Source organism: Dendropsophus ebraccatus, chromosome 4 (genome assembly GCF_027789765.1).
Source record: "Dendropsophus ebraccatus isolate aDenEbr1 chromosome 4, aDenEbr1.pat, whole genome shotgun sequence".
Lineage (NCBI taxonomy): Eukaryota > Metazoa > Chordata > Amphibia > Anura > Hylidae > Dendropsophus > Dendropsophus ebraccatus.
In genome coordinates, this window is record NC_091457.1 from 118,024,725 (window position 1) to 118,047,039 (window position 22,315).

General features: G+C 47.3%; 1 protein-coding gene across 4 annotated transcripts in view; it reads left to right on the plus strand.

Annotated features, from left to right (window-relative positions):
* Positions 1 to 22,315, plus strand: part of SHQ1 (SHQ1, H/ACA ribonucleoprotein assembly factor) — a 95,553-nt gene that overhangs the window by 39,920 nt on the left and 33,318 nt on the right. For all 4 annotated transcript variants that reach the window (XM_069966870.1, XM_069966871.1, XM_069966872.1 and 1 more), the window contains 2 exons: positions 15,889 to 16,012; positions 20,064 to 20,184. In XM_069966870.1, the coding sequence (XP_069822971.1) occupies positions 15,889 to 16,012; positions 20,064 to 20,184 (245 nt within the window). The remainder of the gene's footprint in view (positions 1 to 15,888; positions 16,013 to 20,063; positions 20,185 to 22,315) is intronic.

Here is a 22,315-nt window from a genome sequence, read left to right on the forward strand (position 1 = left end):
CCCCACAAGTGACCCCATTCTGGAAACTACACCCCTCAAGGAATCTAACAAGGGGTGCAGTGAGCATATGGACCCCACTGGTGACGGGCACAAATGTGGAACAATGTGACGTGAAAGGGAAATTTTTCATTTTTTCACTTTCACTGCACAAATGTGCCCGTTATCAAGGGGTCCATATCCTCATTGCACCCCTTGTTAGATTCCTTGAGGGGTGTAGTTTCCAGAATGGGGTCACTTGTGGGGGGTTTCAAGTGTCTTGGCAGCACGACGGCTCTGTAAATGCGACATGGCGTTCATCATCCATTCTAGCAAAATCCAACCTCCAAAATCCAAATGGCGCTCCTTCCCTTCGGAGGCTTGCCCTGCGCCCACATGGCTCTTTATGTCCACATGTGGGGTATTTATGGACTCTGGGGGAAATTGCTCTACACATTTTGTGTGTTTTTTTTTTTATCTTTTAACCCCTTGTGAAAATGAAAAAATCAAGGCTAGACTAACATTATAGTGTAAAAAATGTAATATTTCATTTTCATGCCACATTGTTCCACATTTGTGCCAGTCACCAGTGGGGTCCATATGCTCACTACACCCCTTGTTACATTCCTTGAGTGGTGTAGTTTCCATAATGGGGTCACTTGTGGGGGGTTTCAACTGTCTTGGCAACACAGGGGCCTTTTAATTGCAACATGGCCCTCGAAATCCATTCCAGCCAAATCCAGCCTCCAAAAGCCAAATGGCGCTCCTTCCCTTTGGAGGCTTACCCTGCACCCGCATGTCGCCTTAAGTCCACATGTGGGGTATTTCCGTACTCAGGGGAAATTGCTCTACACATTTTGTGTTTTTCTTATCTTTTAACCCCTTGTTAAAATGAAAGAATCAAGACAAGATCAATGATTTAGTATAAAAATAAATTTTTTTTTACTCTAACTGTTGGTCTAGCCTTGATTTTTTTCCATTTCCACAAGGGGTGTAGTTTCCAGAATGGGGTCACTTGTGGGGGGGTTTCTACTGTCCTGGCTGTACAGGAGCTTTGTATTTGCATTATGGCAAGTCTCTAATGGGAATGGCGGCCATGCCTATTAAGCTGGGGAAATTGGACAATTATTAATTTATTTGGGGTATTAGGCCAATTATTAGTTTATAAGGTTGAAAATGACAGGTGTCCATCAAATTCAACCTGTGTTGATCCAGAGGAAGGCAAAAAACCCTCGTAAGGCAGATGACAATAGCTTCATCACAGGGAAAAAATTCCTTCCTGACTCCATATTGGCGATCAGAATAATCCCCGGATCAACGTGACCCCTGAAATAGGAATAAGGGGAAGAATTTAGAAAATGTAGAACTCCAATGACATGTGGTACGCCTTGAAGCGATCCGGTATGCAGAGGCCGGGGTGATCAGGACAGGTGTCACACTGGAAAATGGTGTCCTTCCTGATCCCCCTGTTACGCCACACTCTGCACTTCTTCTGGGGTCTCCCATTCTCCTGTGTGCGGGACGTCACCTGGAAAATGTTGCCCTGGTGCGATACGGGGTCCTTCATATCCAGAAGCGCTGGGTCCGCTCCATGGCTGCTAAATATTAGGGATTTATTACAGCTTCTGATATTTTTGGATTGTGCCGCAAGCTACAGTAGCTTGGGCAGCGAGGGACCGGAAGAGGGGGTGCTGGTATAAAAGTTTTCCCCGTACGGGTGGTAACCTTTATCCAGCAGTGGGAAGATCAGGTCCCAAATGATCTTCCCACTAACTCAGAGGATGGGGGGGGGCATCTGGGGGCTGGATTCGGGTGTCCCTTCCTTCATACACTCTAAGGGTACGTGCACACTGCGGAATGGCGAAGGATAACCCTTTGTGCATTCTGCAGCTGGGAACCGCTGGCGGACTGATGCAGGCGCGCGTCTCCGCACATGTCATAGACTCCATTCTATGTACAGGCGGATTCCGCCCTCCTTCCAAAGAATGAACGTGTTCCTTCTTTGGATGGACGATGGAATCCGCTCGTGCATAGAATAAAGTCTATGACATGTGCGGAGACGTGCGCGCCCGCATCAGTCCGCCGCCAGCTGCGGAGCGCACAAAGGGTTATCCTTCGCCATTCCGCAGTGTGCATGTACCCTAAATCTGTAAGTGTACCCTGAGGTACGCTCACAGAGTTTGTAGAATTTCACGCCATACCGTCATCTCTTATTGGGACGGTACTGGGCGGAAAAGACATGTCTGGGGGGGAACCGTACACTACGCTACCCCCAGACACGTCACTGGATGATGAGGATGAATGGAGGAAAAAAGGATACCCCCCATTCATCCTCACTGGCTGTTTTGGTGTCGGAGGCAATAATAACGTATGCGTCCGACGCCGAAAACACCCTGGGGGCCATTTTTATATGGTGATTGGTATATGGGGTATGTAAATGTGTAGAGGTGTAGTGTAAAACTTTATTCCCTGTAGTGTAATGGTGTTTTTTACATGTTTTTTTTACCATTAAGTATATAAAAAAAAAAAACTATGCCAAGAAAGGAGTTGCTGATAAATGCCGCACTTATGTGCGGCACTTATCAGCAGACCGTGGCTGTAGGATTGAGGAAAAAAACACCCTACGCCAAAAAGGAGGAGTTGCTGATCAGCGGCGCACTTACGTGCGATGCTGATCAGCACTCAGAGGCGATAGGGTGCGGAAAATAAAATAAAAAAAAAATTGGAAGAAAAAAAAAAAAAACTTCAACCCTATAGCTACGGATATGTGTATTATATACACTTATCAGCCGCTAGGGGGCAGTAGAACGCAAATTCCGGAAAAGGCCGAAGTTTGACGACGCTGGAGCAGATGATTGCCGAAGGGGACCGCCGGAAAAAGCCGAAGATGCCGAGTAAGACGAGGACTCGATCGGGACCCGGAAGACGCGATCGGGACGCTTGATCAGGTGAGTATGGGTCAATACCTGCTGTGGACACCTCAGCTACCTAGCTGAGGTGTCCACAGCAGGTATTTAACCCTTTATTGGGGTACTTATATAGCCTCGATCACGGCGATCGGGACGTGGCACCGTGGCCACCATTACTTTTAACAGTAATGGCGGTCGGTGCTGTTCTCGGACAGCACCGACCGCCGTTGCTTTCCGGGCCATCGGGTCACCGATGACCCGGAAAGCCTCAGATCGCCGCTATTGGCTGATCTGAATTGATCAGCCAATAGTGCCGATCGTCAGCACGGGGGGGCTAATCACCTCCCGTGCCGACAAGCAGGGATGGCCTGCTATACATTATAGCAGGCCATCTTCCCCGATCGCTGCGTGTGTACACGCAGCCATCAGGGAATCCGCGGGCGTAAATGTACGCCCATTTGCGTTAAGGCACGGGTTTTGGGGGTGTACACTTACGCCCGCGGTCGTTAAGGGGTTAAAGTAAATGACCTGTTTCATCCCGTTTATAAACATGCTAGGAATCAAAATTAAACAACGGCCGTAGTTTTATGACTAGCCCGTACGATCGTAATTCTACGGCCGTAGTTTTGGTCGCAAAAGTCCGGCCGGTGAAAACAACGTCCGTTATTTTACGCAGTGTGAACATAGCCTAACACTGTAAAAAAAGATTTCGAGAGGAATACCCCTTTAAGCAAAAAGAATGCAAAAGTAGTTGCAAAAGTATACACATCCTTTAACATCCTAATAGGACTCGGCCTGTGGGTCCAGTAGCACCTACTGAATGTTTCTTGTTCCTCAAGAATGCACAGTTATGTTAGCCTAGAGGGATAAGCTGGTGTAAATTATAAAGTTTTGGAGCTTGCATCCCTTCCTACTAACCATGGCCAAGGATAATTTTTTTATTATTTTTACAGAATAACCATGTTACTGCATGATTATAGGCTATAACCTTATATAGTAGGCCCAGCGATCAGTCGATTTAAAGGAAAAGTCTGGTGAAAACTTTTATTAAAGTATTGTATTGTAATTATGTGCATTTCCCGTAATAAGTGTATATTTGTGATTTGTATAACTTTTGAGGGGCAATAAAATACTTTTAATAAAAAAAATTTGCAGGACTTCTCCTTTAAGCAAACACTTATTTTTTTGATTGATCCCCATGTAAAAGGGGACGTGCAGCTGACAATAATGGAAGTAAAGGGCTTCACATATGATCCAGCAGTCTTTCACTTGGGCCTGCCTTCATGGTAGTGGAGCCATGTAATAGGCTTCTTAAGGTGTTACTGTCTTGCAGATATATCAAAACATTTTATCTAGTGTGGTCTCAGTGCTGGGACACACACACCGATCTCTAGATATAGGCAGGAGAAGTACACATCTACTTGATCAGCGCTCACAGTGGGATGGACTTATGGTGGTCTTCTAACACCTCCCTGTAAACAGTTTCTCAGTGGGGAGAGTGGAATTGGTGACTTCCGAAAACATCTGCCAGCAGCTTTTTTTCAACATGTCTGATCCAATTGGAGAAAGTCGCAACACCCTCATGTATGTTAGATTATTGAATGGTCCTTTCTATATTGGTGAGCTCAGCCAACATTCATCTAATGTTTTATAGGCACCTTTACTCTGGGTAGTGTTCCCATTTAAAGTTATAAGATACGTTAGCGTCATATAAGTGTTTTGTAATAACTGATGATGTAATATCCTTTTATAACATCTGCATTATATTTTCCACAGCTCTCACTTCCCTCTGTCCTTTCTGGTGCTGATGCCCGTCTCTTAATTCTGTTATTTTCCTGGTGCTGCTGGCGCTGTGCCATTTCTTTGGTGGGATTATCAAAGTGCGATCTTATCTGTGCCCGGAGCGACACTCGCGCAGTATGTGATAGACCTTATTGTGCTTTGAAATCTTGCCAAAGGAATCCCCAATGTGCAGCAGCGTGCCGAATGCATGTGACTCGTGGATGTCTCCTTTTGATGCTTAGAGCCTAACAATAAAAGGGAACATTGTAGATTGTGATAGATTAGATTTTGTTAACCACATTCTGTTCCTTTTTATAGAAAAGAAAGCAAGGAGTAAATGTGAGCTATACCCACAAGAACAATTGCAGTCTCATTCCTTTAGTCCGGTATTTTAAACTAGACAAAATCCATAACCTGTCATATATAACAGCCCAAAAGGCAGCAAAAAAACCCTCAGCCAACTTGCCAAAAATACTTCTATCTAATTGGCTTAAAAAGTACCTTTCATTAAAAAGTGTACCTGTCATTAATGGAAAAGTTTGGTGAAAATGTATATTGAAGTATTGTATTGCCCCAAAAAGTTATACAAATCACCAATATATACTTATTACGGGAAATGCTTATAAAGTGCTATTTTCCCTGCACTTACTACTGCATCAAGGTTTCACTTCCTGGATAACATGGTGATGTCACTTCCTGGATAACATGGTGATGTCACGCCCCGACTCCCAGAGCTGTGCGGGCTGTGGCTGCTGGAGAGGATGATGGCAGGGAACACTGAGGGACACAGGGCACTGGAGGGATACTGAGCATCCCTCTGGGAGTCGGGTCGTGACGTCACCATTTTATCCAGGAAGTGAAGCCTTGATGCAGTGAGTGCAGGGAAAAATCTGATATGTACCTATGGCACAGGAGATACTAAGGATGAAGGTATGTCTCTTACCTTCATCCTTAGCACCGCTCCGGTGCAGTCAATCTTTTACTTCTTGGTTCTGTAAGACAGTTAGAAGCACTGCCATGTCCCCATAGTGCCGATCTGGCTCGTCCCTTCTATAAAGCAGGCTGGATCGGCACTATGGGGGCAAGGCAGTGCTCCTAACAGTCTTGTTGGACCGAATCAAAAAAGACTAACTGCAGGGGAACAGCGCTAAGAAAGGTAAGAGACATACCTTCACTCTCTGCGCAATATGGGGCTATGAGCAGCAGGGCTGTGGAGTCTGAGGTAGTTTTGGCTGGAGTCAGAGTTTTGATATGAACTGAGTTTTGATATGAATTTTATAAGTTTTGCTCATCAATACATATTATGAGCAACATTCTAATAAGACACTGGCCCTATTAGATAAGGATGGTTAGGGAAAAGTTGTCGGTCACTATTTGGCAGGTTGTTTCTGAGCTGGAAGAGTCCATTGTGTGGGGGGAGATCTGTGCTGGTCTTTTCCTGGATGCTGGATGACTGTATATGAGCAGCAGTGTAATATGGAGCAGGGCTCCAGACTAAAAAATTTACCTAGGAGCCATTGGCTCCTAACCTGAAAAATTTAGGCGCCAAATAGAATATTTGGTCGCCAACATTTTAAAACATGTTTAAAATTAATGTTATGTTAAATGGGACTTACTGTGTGCAGAGGCCACAGCAGCATCCTCCTTTAGATTCTTTCTTTTCTTAGGCCCAGTTCCCACTGAGGAAAGGTAGCGGAATTCCGCGACAGAATTGTCCGCCGCGGAATGCCGTTAGCCTCCCGCTCATAATGGGAGTCTATGGGAGGCGCGCGCTCCTGCCCTGTCCGCGCTTTAGAATGAACATGTTCATTATTCAGCGCGTACAGAGCAGGAGCGCGCGCCTCCCATAGACTCCCATTATGAGCGGGAGGCTAACGGCATTCCGCGGCGGACAATTCCGTCGCGGAATTCCGCTACCTTTCCTCAGTGGGAACGGGGCCTTAGTTTAAAAACGTTCAACATGGAAACTTGCAACTTGACAACCATATACAGTCTGACTCAGTACAGCTTCACTTGGCTAGCCTTTTAATGAGGCTTACTCTTCTGAACTTGAACTTAAAAGCTTGCAACTTGACAACAATATACAGTCCACTAGAATGTGTGAGGTGGTCTACAAGTCAGGTTCTGAGTCAGTGTATATACATACAGACACTGAGGGAAGTGGTACTGTGCAGTGTATACATACAGACACTGAGGGAAGTGGTACTGTGCAGTGTATATACATACAGACACTGAGGGAAGTGGTACTGTGCAGTGTATACATACAGACACTGAGGGAAGTGGTACTGTGCAGTGTATATACAGACAGACAGGGAAGTGGTACTGTGCAGTGTATACATACAGACACTGAGGGAAGTGGTACTGTGCAGTGTATATACACACACACTGAAGGAAGTGGTACTGTGCAGTCTATACATACACCCCCCCCCCCCCCCGCACTGACTACCGCACCTGGCCGCCATCACAACAGACACTACCAATCAGCCGCCCAGGCCGCGGTCCCCCCACACAGATTAGTGGCCGGCCGCCAACCCTGCCGTCCCTCTGGTTGTACTCACCCACTATCCACAATCTTGGTGCCGCTGGGGTGCACTTGAAGAACCGCCGGGTGAGGAGAGGCGGGAGAGAGGCGCTGGAGAAGTGTGGCGCCTCTGCGGCCGTCCGTCCAATGAATGAAGGACGTGCGGGATGACGTCACTGGAGAAGCGTGTCCCCGCACACGTCATCCAGCACGTCCGTCATTCATTGGACGGACGGCCGCAGAGGCGCCACGTGCTTCGGTGCAGCGTGCGGAAGTCCTTAAAGAGACAGCCGCCGCCGGGGCCAGTCGCAAATGGCGCCCAGATTAATAAATTTTGCAAGATATCAGTCGCATTGGCGACCATTTTGGTCGCCATCTGGAGCCCTGTGGAGATATCTTGTGTAATATAGAGGAGGAGGAGGAGGAGAAGACATAAGTAGTGTAGCAGTAACCTCTGTCCTCAATATGGTGTTTTTCTTCATGGTTCTATGGCTGCAGCAGGCTGCGTGCGTGTGTGTGCGCGCGTGCGTGTGTGTGCGCGTGCGCGCGCGCACGTGTGTGCGCGTGTGTGTTCGCGTGTGTGTGTTTGCGTGTGTGTTTGCGTGTGTGTGTGTGTGTTTGCGTGTGTGTGTGTGTTTGCGTGTGTGTGCGTGTGTGTGTGTGTGTGTGTGTGTGTGTGTGTGTGTGTGTGTGTGTGTGTGTGTGTGTGTGTGTGTATGTATGTTTGTATGTATGCTTTGGCTGCAGCAGGCTGTGTGTGGTGTGTGCTATGGCCTGCAGCAGGCTGTGTGTGGTGTGTGCTATGGCCTGCAGCAGGCTGTGTGTGGTGTGTGCTATGGCCGCAGCAGGCTGTGTGTGCGTGCTATGGCCGCAGCAGGCTGTGTGTGCGTGCTATGGCCGCAGCAGGCTGTGTGTGCGTGCTATGGCCGCAGCAGGCTGTGTGTGCGTGCTATGGCCGCAGCAGGCTGTGTGTGCGTGCTATGGCCGCAGCAGGCTGTGTGTGCGTGCTATGGCCGCAGCAGGCTGTGTGCGCGTGCTATGGCGGCAGCAGGCTGTGTGCGCGTGCTATGGCCGCAGCAGGCTGTGCGCGCGTGCTATGGCGGCAGCAGGCTGTGCGTGCGTGCTATGGCGGCAGCAGGCTATGCGTGCGTGCTATGGCGGCAGCAGGCTGTGCGTGCGTGCTATGGCGGCAGCAGGCTGTGCGTGCGTGCTATGGCGGCAGCAGGCTGTGCGTGCGTGCTATGGCGGCAGCAGGCTGTGCGTGCGTGCTATGGCGGCAGCAGGCTGTGCGTGCGTGCTATGGCGGCAGCAGGCTGTGCGTGCGTGCTATGGCGGCAGCAGGCTGTGCGTGCGTGCTATGGCGGCAGCAGGCTGTGCGTGCGTGCTATGGCGGCAGCAGGCTGTGCGTGCGTGCTATGGCGGCAGCAGGCTGTGCGTGCGTGCTATGGCGGCAGCAGGCTGTGCGTGCGTGCTATGGCGGCAGCAGGCTGTGCGTGGGTGCTATGGCGGCAGCAGGCTGTGCGTGGGTGCTATGGCTGCAGCAGGCTGTGCGTGGGTGCTATGGCTGCAGCAGGCTGTGTATGTACTATGGCTGCAGCAGGCTTGTTAGCAGTGTTTCTGTGCGTATGGTGAATATTTAGTTAGAAACTAAAAGACCACCTGCTCCTTCTAGTCTAGTTGTGAGTTGTTCAGGACATGGAGGCTGGAGACTGGCTGCATCCACTGCACACACACAGGAGAAGCTGCTTTATATCTTTCCTTATTCCCTCAGAAATTGCCCCAGGATCATGTAGGACATTAGGGAGAAGCTGCTGAGCCAGTGTGATAAATAACCCCCCTGGTATATGACTGGCCATTTATGAAGGAGCAGGAGTCAGAGTCTGAGTCGGTCCTGATAAAATTTTGGAGTTGTGGCTTACCGACTCCACAGCCCTGGCAGCAGGTTAGATTCATCTAACCTGCTGATAGTTCCATTTTAATGACAGTGACTCTTTAAAGGGGTACTCCAGGTAAATGGATTTTTAAAATATGTTATTACATTAAGAAAGTTATACAAATGCTTAATATACACTAATTATGGGAAATGTACATACAGTGCTATTTCCCTCAATTTAGTAGATCAGGCAGGCTTACTTCCTCAAGAAAAACGTGACGTCACGTCTCAAGTTTATCCACCAGCAGTGGGCGCATGTAGAAATATAGAAACTGAATAGACGTCGCTGTGCTGGTAATTAATGTCCCCCCTCCCTCTGTTCCATCCCTCTGCCCGGTCCTATTACTGCAGCAGCAGCGGGGTGAGCGCTCCTTATCTGACGCTCACCCCAATTAGCCGCCCGTCTTCTCAGGCCGTCTCCCCCCTGGCCGGTCCCGTGCAGGAGCGCTCACCCTCCACCCAGTCCCGACGGGGTGAGTACTCCTGCAACGCCCCCCAACTTGCCACCCCTGATCTAAGCCGGCCGCCCCGTCCCGTGCTCAGGCGCTCACCTGCTGCCCGGTCCCGGCAGGGTGAGCGCTCGTACATCTTCTCGTAAGCAGCTGCACCTTCTGCCAAGCAGCTTGCTTCATCTGAACCAGTCTTAGCCTGCCGCCTGGTACCATGCACAATGAAGCAAGCTGCTTGGTAGAAGGTGCAGCTGCTTAGGAGAAGATGCCCGAGCGCTCACCCTGCCGAGACCTGGCGGCAGGTGAGCGCCTGTGCACGTGACTGGGCGGCAAGTTAGAAGTTGCATGAGCGCTCACCCCGCTGGGACCGGACGACGGGTGAGCGCTCGTGCGCAGGAACGGGCAGGGGGGAGACGGCCTGAGCGGACAGGCAGCTAGTTGGTGTGAGCATCAGATAAGGGGCACTCACCCCCCTGCTGCAGCTGTAATAGGACCGGGCAGAGGGATGGGGGACATTCATTTCCAGCACAGGGAGGGAAAATAGACATCTATTCCATTTCTATATTTCTACATGCACCCCCTTCTGGTGGATAAACTTGAGATGTGACGCGGACTGCATTGGGAGGTCTCAAGGGCCGAATGTTCCCCACCGCTGATTTAGTAGATGAGACAGGCTTACAGGCTCCCCTGTAATGTCTGCGCCGCTCTGGTGGGGCAGGAGCCGGCATTCACAGCATCCTCCTGTGTCTGTGACACAGGAGGATGCTGTGAGTGCCGGCCCCTTCCCCACCAGAGCGGCGCACGTCTTCCTTCCCCTGCGGGCCGCATGCGATGACGCAATTTCATCACACGCCGCCTGCAGGAGAAGACTGGCACGGGCTAGAGGGGAGAGAAGAGGACCTGGGCAGAGTGAGAGCGGAGGAAAGGTGAGTGAGATGTTTAATTTTTTTATTTGGGACAGGCACTGGGGGTTAACTAGGCTACCAAAGACATGACTGGGGGGGGGGGGGTTAACTAGGCTACCAGGGACGTGACTTGGGGGGTTAACTAGGCTACCAGGGACATCACTGGGGGTGTTAACTAGGCTACCAGGGACTGACTTGGGGGGGGGGGGGGTTAACTAGGCTACCAGGGACATGACTGGGGGGGGGGGGTTAACTAGGCTACCAGGGTCACGACTTGGGGGTTAACTAGGCTACCAGGGACATGACTGGTAATTTCATCACGCGCCGCCTGCAGGAGAAGACAGGCACGGGCTAGAGCGGAGAGAAGAGGACCTGGGCAGCGTGAGAGCGGAGGAAAGATGAGTGGGATGTTTATTTTTTTTATTTGGGACAGGCACTGGGGGTTAACTAGGCTACCAAGGACATGACGGGGGGGGGGGGGGGGGGTAACTAGGCTACCTGGGACATGACTTGGGGGGGGGGGGTGTGTTAACTAGGCTACCAGGGACATGACTGGGGGGGGGGGGGGGGTTAACTAGGCTACCAGAGACATGACGTGGGGGGGTGGGGTTAACTAGGCTACCAGGGACATGACTGGGGGGAGTTGGGTGTTAACTAGGCTACCAGGGACATGACTGGGGGGGGGTTAACTAGGCTACCAGGGACATGACTGGAGGGTTAACTAGGCTACCAGGGACATGACTGGGGGGGGTTAACTAGGCTACCAGGGACATGACTAGGGGGGGGGGGTTAACTAGGCTACCAGGGACATGACTGGGGGGTTGGTTAACTAGGCTACCAGGGACATGACGGGGGGGGGGGGTTAACTAGGCTACCAGGGACATGACTAGGGGGGGGGTTAACTAGGCTACCAGGGACATGACTAGGGGGGGGGTTAACTAGGCTACCAGGGACATGACTGGGGGGGGGGCTAACTAGGCTACCAGGCACATGACTGGGGGGGTTGGTTAACTAGGCTACCAGGGACATGACGGGGGGGGGGGGGGGTTAACTAGGCTACCAGGGACATGACTGGGGGGTTAACTAGGCTACCAGGGACATGACTGGGGGGGGGGGGGGGTTAACTAGACTACAAGGGGCATCGCTGGGGGTTAACTACAATAGCAGGGGCACTAGGGGAACAATACTTTGCCTTGCCCCGCGTGCTGCAAACCCACGCTAATAATTGCGCCCTCGAATGATTTTATTAATGCCCGATCAGCCCTCAACAGTAAAAGGTTCACCACCCCTGGCATAGTGGCCTGCACTACGCTGCCTTCTCCAAATTGTAGCTGGTCTGCATGGGGAAATAGGTGAGTAGTAGATGTGATAACAGGAGAGCACATCCTGCTCTCCAATCATCTCTGCAGCCGGGGGGGTTGGGGGGATCCGTGCCGGGCGGCGGTCAGGGATCAGCTTCCAACCGACTGACAAATCAAGCAGGGTTGGGTATGGAAGGGGAAGCAAGGAAGTGTTACAGCACTTAGTAATTTAGGAGCTGAGGAGTGCCTCTTTAACTATTTACTCATTATTCTATTTTATAGAGGCACAGAAAGATGTATAAATTGTTCCATGTGTCTCCTGGACCTAACAGCTATCAAACAGTGTCAGCAGTTTTTAACATGAATTCCAGCTAACATATTCACTTTAAAACCACTGGATGCCTGTATCCACCACTATGGAAGTTTACTGTAGACAGATTCATTGAGATTAATGGGAGCTGTGTCATCTTTGCTTCAGTAAACTTCCACTGTCCTGATCTAGTGCAATCTGTTGAACACCATCTACTATACACCCTGAGTATATGACCCATGAGATTTTATGCTGTTGGAGTCTATGGTGTGTAGCCACTGCACTATTAGCTGCCAATACTTGTGGCACCAGAAGCCCATATCGCATTCGGTTTCCTTCATGTACGTGTTTTCTCTGTCTCGGTTGTATTAGGTCGGTATTTCAGTTTTATAGTTTTGTAGCTGAAAAAAAGAATAAAGGTAGATAGAATTGCTTGCAGCCGTCACCGGGAGCTGTTTCTTGGCATGGAAAAGCGGCTGTGATCATTTATTTAAGAGGCCTTCAGGAGACACAGATGGGTTGCAGCACTTACGGGGTATGGCAGGACGTTACTTCTCAAATTGCAGAGGATATCAGGGATTATACACACACATGTTCGGTAGTACGCGGTGCTGCAGTCCCACGGGGTTAACGTGCTTGTAATACTGGCTAATGAAGATCATTGCTTTCTCCTTCAAATATAAGGGGGGGGGGTACAATTCTTTTTCGTGATCTTGTAGTTACATCTGTTTCTGGGATAACTCTGAGTCCATAGAGCTATCTTCAACTCAGCTTTCTTAAATCTCTCATTGGTACTACTACCTATCTGTACAGTGATATAGCCGCATGCTCTCAGATTGTTGCTGGGCGGGTTTGTCACTCAGGGCTATGCGAGCAATGGGTGATAACCCTTGCCAGTGCTTTAGTCATGGCCATATTGATTGTCACTCTGCTTTGTTAGGATTAGTGTTAGGCCACATTCACATGTTCCGTGTTCCGTACGGACGTGGAGGGCCTGTACTGGAGTCTGTCCCCTGCATGGCAGCATCTCTGAAATGCTGCTGGGAGCGGGGGAACTGTACAGATATGCGCGGCGCTGTAATGACAGAGCCGCGCATATCCATAAAGTTTCCCCGCTCCCAGCAGCATATCAGAGATGCTGCCATGTGACTCCGATACAGGCCTTCTACGTCCGTCTCCGTACGGAATGTGTGGATGCGGCCTTAAACAGAGAGGCTAAACTGTTTGGGTTCGTCAATGTCCTCTGAACCTGAATACTCCGCATCTGCAGAAGATGGGTGCAGCCTAGAAAAGTGCATAAAGCCTATGGCTGCACACTTCGGCCTGTGCCCCACCAATATAGAGATGCCGACTTATATTGACACATAGCAGTATCTTCAATGCCAGCTTGTGACTGCTTTCAAGACAATTGCCACTCCTACATGTTTCTTTTGCTGTACTCTATAGCTAAGGAGACCCCACTATTGGGTGCAGCAGAATAAACGTGTATCTACCAGAAGTGGCCCAAACATAGAGGGAGATTTATCAAACATGGTGTAAAGTGAAACTGGCTCAGTTTCCACCTTACATTCCCCACAGACTCTTTGGAAAATGAAATGTGGAATCTGATTGGTTACTAGGGGCAACTGAGCCAGTTTCACTTTACACCATGTTTGATAAATCTCCCCCATAGTCTTTAGTGTTGGGGCCATTAAAGTGAGTGGATCTGCTGCTGTGCCCTTTGGTATACATAGACAAGATGCAGATATATAACTTGGTCATACAACAACTGATTAGTATTTTAGGTGGGTTGTCCAGCATTAGGAAACGTGTCTGCTTTCGATTTAAAACAACACCACACCTGTCTGCAGGTTATATGTGGTATTGCAGCTCAGTCCTTTTCACATACAGTGAGTTTAGCTGCAAAACCAGACATAACCTACCGACAGATGTGATGTTGTCTTATGGTGAATCCACCCTATAACACAAGGACCTATGGTTCATACACAAGCTTTATATGGCAATGAAAGGGTATTGTTTTCATACAAGTGAAATATTCATGGAACACGCTCCAAGCCTCCGCAGGGCCAGCGCCGGTTTAATTTTTAATCTGCGGTAAATGTTGACTCCTAATAAACACAGGCCCATTCAGACGCAGAATCCGTCTCCGCCAACGGGTAATTACCTCTTCCAAAGACGCCGCTATCGCACAATCACCTCTGGCTCTTCACTCTCTGCCTGCGCATTATGCATCCCCCTCCCCCACTACCCTTTTGTCAACGCTGAATTTCTGGGAAACGGTCTCATAAATCATCTTTAAAGATCAGCTCTCGGTGCACATGTCTTCTATAAATACCACATGTTGCATTGCGTTTTGAAGACTGAAATAAATAGATTGCGAGCGCTGTCTTCAGTCAGGATTTTTTATGACCTGATTGTGAATATACGGGGATGTTTGCTTCCTCGTTTTTCTTTCCAAATTGTCAGTACAGATTATTTGCTTTCTTGCATCTAGCGCAGAGCGTATCAGATTGGGCAGGGACACAGCCTATTGACAAGGGAAGGTATTACAGACGTGTCTGCTTATTTGTACATTTCCAGGAGGAATAACTGAGGGTCGGCGTAGTGCAGAGTTCTACAGAAAGATGCTAGAGACCTGTTATTTCATGGGGGACATATGCATTTACTAAGGCAGATGTGTTAGGTGAGATGAAAGACCCTCTTCATTATACAATAGAGATGACAGGTCCTCTGTATGATAACTAACAGGAGAGATGACAGCTTGGGAATAGATTGGAATGGACTCCAACTGAGACTACAAGGCTGTCTGTGCTTGTAGTGGTGTATACCGCATGAAGCTGCTGTGAGTTTTAATGCAGAGTTTAGCTGGGGGGCCTGGACAGGTGGTGTCCTGTCCATGTGTGTGAGCAGCCTGGGGCCATGTTCACATATTAAGGATGCATTTATGCATCTTTATTACAGCTGTAAGTCCAACTCTGACCACAGGTCTGATGACCAGGACTGACACCTGTCACCTCAGGTCATCAGACCCCCCAAAGTCTGGCCAAAACGTGCAGTCATAATGCAGATGCAAAAAAAAAATGCCTGTAAAACTGACATATTACCAGCAAAGTCACACCACGGAATCTCTATCCGCATCATCAGACCGTACCCTAAACATATCAGCACAAGCAGATTCAGGGTCTGTCAACTTACAGCACCCGCAGATGACTTGCTGATATACAGGTGTGTTCACACATTCAGGTTTTTATTCTTTTACAGGTATCTTCCATTTATGATCTGTTTCTGGCTTTGTAGTTGATAATTGTAATTGAAAAATATATCCCACTCCCAGGCTTAAATTGGACAATCCCTTTTTTTCTATTAGAGCATCCCCTAAGGAAAAGTTTACCACAAGGTAACCTGCTGCTGCATATTCCTTATTCTTCCATCTGGAAATCCAGAAGCAGGTGTTTAATTTCCCTGCAGCACCCCCGCAGGAAAAATAGAGCATTGCACAATGCCTGTTGAAGTCTGTAGACTGAGTAATGTACAAATGTGCTTAGTTCTACCGGTCAAGTGATGTTCTTTGTGTTGCTCTTACTCTAATAGATGAGGTCTCAAAATTGACCCCTTTAAATGTTGGCGTAGCCTCCCTGCGTCTCCACCTATGCGTTGTCCAGCTCTGACCATACGTCTGTTCATTTTTCTTACTCTGTATTTTTTTATGTTTATTTCTTGCCCCTTTTTCCCTAATTGATAACACATAATGTCTATGTGGGATATTCTATAATTCATTAACTCTTCATGTTCTTTTCAACAGAATTACAGATCAGTCACAGATGTCTTGGTGTCCTTCGGGAGACGTGTTTTGTGCTATCCACTTCATAGAAACTTCTGCCTGGTAACTAAGGCTATACAGGACACATACGCTTTGCTTCGAATGGGTAAGAAATGAGATCGCTACATAGCCATAAACAACTGTCCTCCCTGTGTCTCTCATACTTATGCATCTGTATGTTATTTAGGTAGGAGATGGAGGTCACTAGGATAGAACATTACAATCTGTGTGGAAAACTGGTATTTTCGCTCTGCTAGAAAAAACTGAATTTACTGTGTGACCTTTTTGTTCTATGGACCTGTAGTGGTCCCAGCAGTCTGACACCCATAGATCAGTGTGAATGCCTGTATATAGGACATATTTTCCTGAATAACACCTTTAAAGGGATATCTCAACATCGAAAAATATTATGTCCTTCACCCCCTTGATGCCTTGAAAAGTATATTCCAGAGAGATGAGGTGGGATGTTACCATATCACAATCACAGAGCTCTCTGGCTGCAGCTTACCTCTCCCTATAAAGAACACAGCATTTCTCTGCCGTACCGAACATTTCTGTGTGTGGGGGGAAGACGCGAGAGATAACTGATGGCTGAAAAATCTTTAGCCCAACAGTTATTGAAAGTGTTTTTTTGACGATTAACGATAAACAAACTCAAACGACCGCTATGGCGAACGACCTGAAATTGTTCACCCAATTACACGGAACGATGATCCTTACTTATGATTGTTATTACATTTGTCCTGTCATCGCCACTGCGTTCGCAGCTACTGCGAACGACCGAAAAATTTCTTATTACATGCGAACGATAAGTTCAAATTCTATTAAACGACCACCGATTTCTCGTTGGTTGTTTAATCGTTGTCGGCTATTACACAAAACGATTATCGTTCATATCCGAACGATTTAACGATTTTTGGAACGATAATCGTTCCCTGTAATACCACCCTAAGCCTCAAGTCACATTAGTTAAAAGTTGGCCAATTTTGCTGATTTTGGTGGGACTGCCCAGCTGTCCAATATTTGGTGGGGCCTCCTGACTCCAGCAGATGATGTTGGTGGGAAGAAGAATTTAACATGTTGAGTATGAAATACCCATTCATTTTTTTTCAAAGGGAAATTAAGCTGGCTTCAGGGGAGGCTGACAGTGGTTCTCCCCACACCTCCTCCGTTCTGATTACACAACTTGAGCATACACGTGAATAAGGCAGGGGTAGGGAACCTTGGCACTGCAGCTGTTGCAAAACTACAACTCCCATTATGCCTGGACAGCTGGCTGTCCATGCATGATGGGAGTTGTAGTCTATATACCAAACAAGACAGAAAGACAAAGAATGGCGCACCCGCAATATAATAATAAATAAATTCGATATCTTTATTTTCAAAACACATAAACAAAACAGCAAATGAACATACACTTAAAAACACCTAAAAACCCAATCCGGGTAAACCATCACAGGGAGTGTCCCTCTAACAGCAGCCCCAATAACAAATAAATATCAGGCCCTATATCCTATCTAAACAAATAAGTCAGAACCCTGACTGTTCAAAATACATATATCCTAAAGTGCACGTGCTCACAAAAATAGGATGAACTAATAAATAAATAACCGACCATGTATGAAATATAAATGCTGAAAATCCTTATAATCCCCCCCAAAAAGTGACCAAGTGCAAAACTTATCCTATCATTTCAGAGAGCCAGGGTCGAAACCATAACAGAATAATCACATATCACCCAGGGCTCTGAGATGGGGCTCCGGTCTGTAACCCTACGCGTATTGTCACCTTACATGACTTCGTCAGGGGTAATGGTTCTACATTCAATACGTCCTTATATACGTCCTTATATGGGTATAGAGGGACACGTATATTATTACGAGTACTCCCTGTGATGGTTTACCCGGATTGGGTTTTTAGGTGTTTTTAAGTGTATGTTCATTTGCTGTTTTGTTTATGTGTTTTGAAAATAAAGATATCGAATTTATTTATTATATTGCGGGTACGCCATTCTTTGTCTTTCTGTCTTGTTTGGTATATGTTCTGTTATAAGGACATGGGCAGCATCCCATTTAGAGATTTTTAGTAGCTCCCACCTTCTCTTTTTGTACAATGGGAGTTGTAGTCTTGCAACAGCCGGAGAGCCAAGGTTGCCTACTCCTGGTATAGGGGGATCGGGAGAGGTAACAGTCTCTGCTAAAATCTTTCCTCTGTGCATATGCTTATCTTAACTGTTGACTTTGCTGACTTATATGGGATTATCTGCTCTAACCAGTCTGAGCTTATCAATAACCCAGTCCCGTCCCTCTCATCAGGCAACACTGCCTTGGGAATATTCCTCGGTGGGGAAATCGGTGGGATGCAGGAAACCACATAAAGTTCGGCGGGTTTCTGCTTTTGCCTTTGTGGGGAAGTTGTGGGCTTTTTGTTAGAGCGAAAAATGTGTTTTTTATTTAACACAATCTGGATATCATTTTAGCCCAGTGTGTCGCCTGCCAAGAGAAGGGGTGTGAAAATGTGTGAGCGCAGAGGAATGCCAAAAAGACATTTCAGTTTAGACAACAATCTCTGTTATTTTTATCTCCTGCAAGTAACTGTGCCAGGAATACGCAGGCTCAGGAATCAACAACTAGGTATAAACACCGTGCTAGGGAAATTAAAGGGGTGGTCCAGGAGGTAAACAAGAGTCATCATTGTCCATAGGCTGTGTCTGGTTTTGCAGCGTGCATGCAAATTATCTTATTTCTAGAGACTTTTTTTCCATTTTATTTCTGTTTTAAAGGGGTTGTCTGGCCAATGACACTTAACCCCCCCTCCTTCCATCCAGACATAGGGACGAATTGTTTGCTCAGTGGTTCCAAATCTCTTGTTTGAGGCAGGGGTGGTCACATGTCTGCACAGTGTATGAGATCTCTGCAGACAGCTAAGTACAACACTCAGCTGTCTCTGGCAGTCTCATACACAGTGAATAGAGTGGTAATGCGCACTTAAGACCACTCCATTCCGAAGGGGAGGATAAGAGTCATAGATGTAACCACCTTTATTGGTCACCTCCTACTGGAATGTCCATGAACACATGGTGGTGTGGTAGATGGAGCTTGAACCCTGATGATCCAACCTGCAGGATATTGACTAGGGATTTGATTCCGTGCTTGGCCATCTAGCCTTTTGTCAACATTGCTGTCCTTTATTTAAGCACTGACACGTAGTTGCCTTATATATAGATCCACAATAACAATACCCTCAGCCGACAATCGGCCCATGTAAAAGTGTCAGCGATCAGTGGACAGGAGATGTTAATGACAAAATGCCTGTGCAAACGATGCAGCAATTGATATCGCGGCTTGTAAAGGCGCTGCAATCGAGCGCTAATTTGCATCTGTGCATATCGGCCCATGTAAAAGGACCCTTAAGCTTAGTCTTCTGTTGGTCTGTCAACAGATCATTGTGCTTTATGAAAAAAAAATTACAGCTTGAAAAAAGTGGCAAATGATAAGCTGATCATCGGCATCAAAAACCAATGGGGCTTATCACATTTTTGCAAGTCTGCTCCAGGCCATTACAAACAATCATTTGCTTATAATTCAGAAGTAGTGGCTTGCTGTTATGGCTAAGCTGCATGGCCAAGTGTAGGTAACCATAGCACTATTTTACATGATAATGTGGCCAGCAGGGGTCACTGTTGCTTTGCATGCAGCCTCTGGCTTATCTGGGAAACAGAGAAAACCCCAGGGTGGCCATTGCTTTTTCTCCTCCCCAAACACATGCATGCTTAGCTTGGAATCTGAATCGGCTGGTTTGACTACTGTTAGTCAGGTATGTGTGGTGCTGTTCAAATTTTGAGTTATACATTGGAAGTTACACATTAGGGATATTCCCTTATATATACCTACAATGTGTGGCTTCAGCTGCAGTCTGCTGCCCTTTGGCCCCTGTTGGGAAAATGAATCCCTATGGCTACGTTCAGCATTTGTCCCAGGAGCTTTTCCAGTGCATACGCTGGACATGTTCACACAGTGTAAAGTGAGCAGAGTTTTAATCCATTGTTGGGTATAAAAATGTCTATTGATTTCCATATTTTAGAATTGTGGGTTTCCATGTTTGTGCTATAAGTGACATGTATATGTAATGCAGAGTGTAATTCTTTCCTGCTTTAGGTAAAGCCGCCATCCTGAAATGTCTGCTAGACATCCATGCCACTTTTCAAGAAAATGACCCTGCCTACATTCTCAATGACCTTTTCATTACAGACTACTGTATCTGGATCCAGAAAGTCAAGTAAGCCTTTGTTTTTTATCTTAAAGATATGTATATAAAGATATATTGTAAAACGTAATCCACACTGAATGTCAAGCCTAATGATTGCATTCTGAGGGTGGACATTTACCTTCATGTATCTATCCCCCTCCCTACTATATTGCAATAAGTCTTTTCAGTACAACAATGATCCCTAGATTAAGTCTATCCATCTTTTGCAACTGCATATCCTCTGCATGCTGGGAGTTGCAGTTCTACAACAGCTGAGTGGCCACAGGTGGAAGACATCTGCCGTATAGTGTAACATTAGCATTCATCCTCATTTGCACTGCTATGTTAGCGTGTAATCCGCCTGTGATCCAGCCTCTGTGTTCCCTCCGTCCCATCTTCCTGTGGAGTGGGAGTGTTTGATAATACACTAACTGCGAGTATCAGCACCAGCCATCTGCGCAGCACGCCAGCTCAAGTGCAGCACAGATCAGGGAGTTCACAGAGCAGGCTCTCGTGCAGAGCTCTCTTCCCCTAGAGAGACACATGGCAGATTGCTCTAACTTTCCTGGCTGTCACAGTGACAAGAGCAAGTTGGGTTGTTTTGAGAGGAGACGCCGGAGAGAGATGAAATATGAACCGTTTCCAGCACAAGGAGCTGCCGAGAGCTGGAGAAGAACCTCTGCATCTTCGAATAGGGGGCTTTGCAGGCATATACAAGGAAGGGGAGGGGAGTCTTGTGAATGATACACCAGGCAGCCTGGAACTAATGCTGGCCATAGACATAAGATTAGCGGATCCCATCAGTTATAGACTGTGGGGGCTCCTAGACAGTCATAGGGGGAAACCAGGGTCAGATAAGATGAATTTCTGTATTTTACTCTGCAGTTGTTCCTCCTGGAGCCAGGGACATACGGTTATCCTCTGGTCTGTTGAATTAATATGCATATTTGATGTAGCTGGACCCAGATATTACAATGGTTGTCTATGACAATTAAAAATAATTACAGCCTGCTTCTAAAATAAGAAAGGACTTAGTCCTTTGACATCTGCTTGCTGAATGCCGCAGTACTGCTCCAGTCCTCACTGCTGCCTCTCTTTAAGGCCCTATTACACTAAACGATTATTGTCCGTATTTGGACAGTAATTGTCTGGTGTAATAGGAGACAACAATCGTTGTTGTCGCTTGTCTTTCAACATGTTGAAAGACAAACAACCAGGATAGCAACGATCTCCTGCTGTTGCTAAGTGGAATAGGAGCAGCGGCAGCAGACCGCTGCTATCTGCTATGGGCTGCCCGGATGATCTAGCGATCATCCGGGCAGCCCCCACCCTCCTTTCCGTGGCCCCCCGGCTCTCACCCGCTTGCTGCAGACGCGTGTAACAGCGGCGGCAGCGAGCGGGGAACCAGGAGCAAACGAGCACTGACAGCGATCGTTTTCTCCTCAATATCGCCCGTGTAATAGGGGCTTTAGGGTCCATTTATACAGAAAGATTATCTGACAGATTATCTGCCAATTATTTGAAGCCAAAGCCAGGAACAGACTATAAACAGATCAGGTCATAAAGGTAAGCCTGAGATTTCTCCTCTTTTCAAATCCATTCCTGGCTTTGGCTTTAAATCTTTGGCCGATAATCTGTCAGATAATCTTTCTGTGTAAATGGACCCTAACTTGATGATGCGCTGGCCCTGCGCCTATGAGGCCATCATTGGCTACACTTTGTAAGGTACTTCAACTGGAGACCAGGGAGAGGGTGTCATCCAGGGAAACAGGTGAATATATTGTATTTAAAATGCCTAGCAAGCTTGTATTTTTTCTTTATTCACCTGTTAACCCCTTTAGGGCCGTATAACACGGGAGGATAAATAATAATCGTTTTGTGTAATAGCATGCAAGGATTAAACAACCAACAAGAATGATTTGATAGAATCTGGACTTATTTTCATCGTTGATCATTCACAAATCTTTCAAACATCGTTCGGTGTAATAACATATCGTTTGGTCATTCCCTGGTCTATCAGCCAGGAAAATACAAGAACGATCATCGTCCTGTGTTCGTCATAGTGGTCGTTTGGGATCGTTTATCGTTATTTGCCGAAAAATCGGCCAGTGTAATATCACCCACTTAGTCTTGCCTTACAGCACTGGGGTCTTAGTGAGTT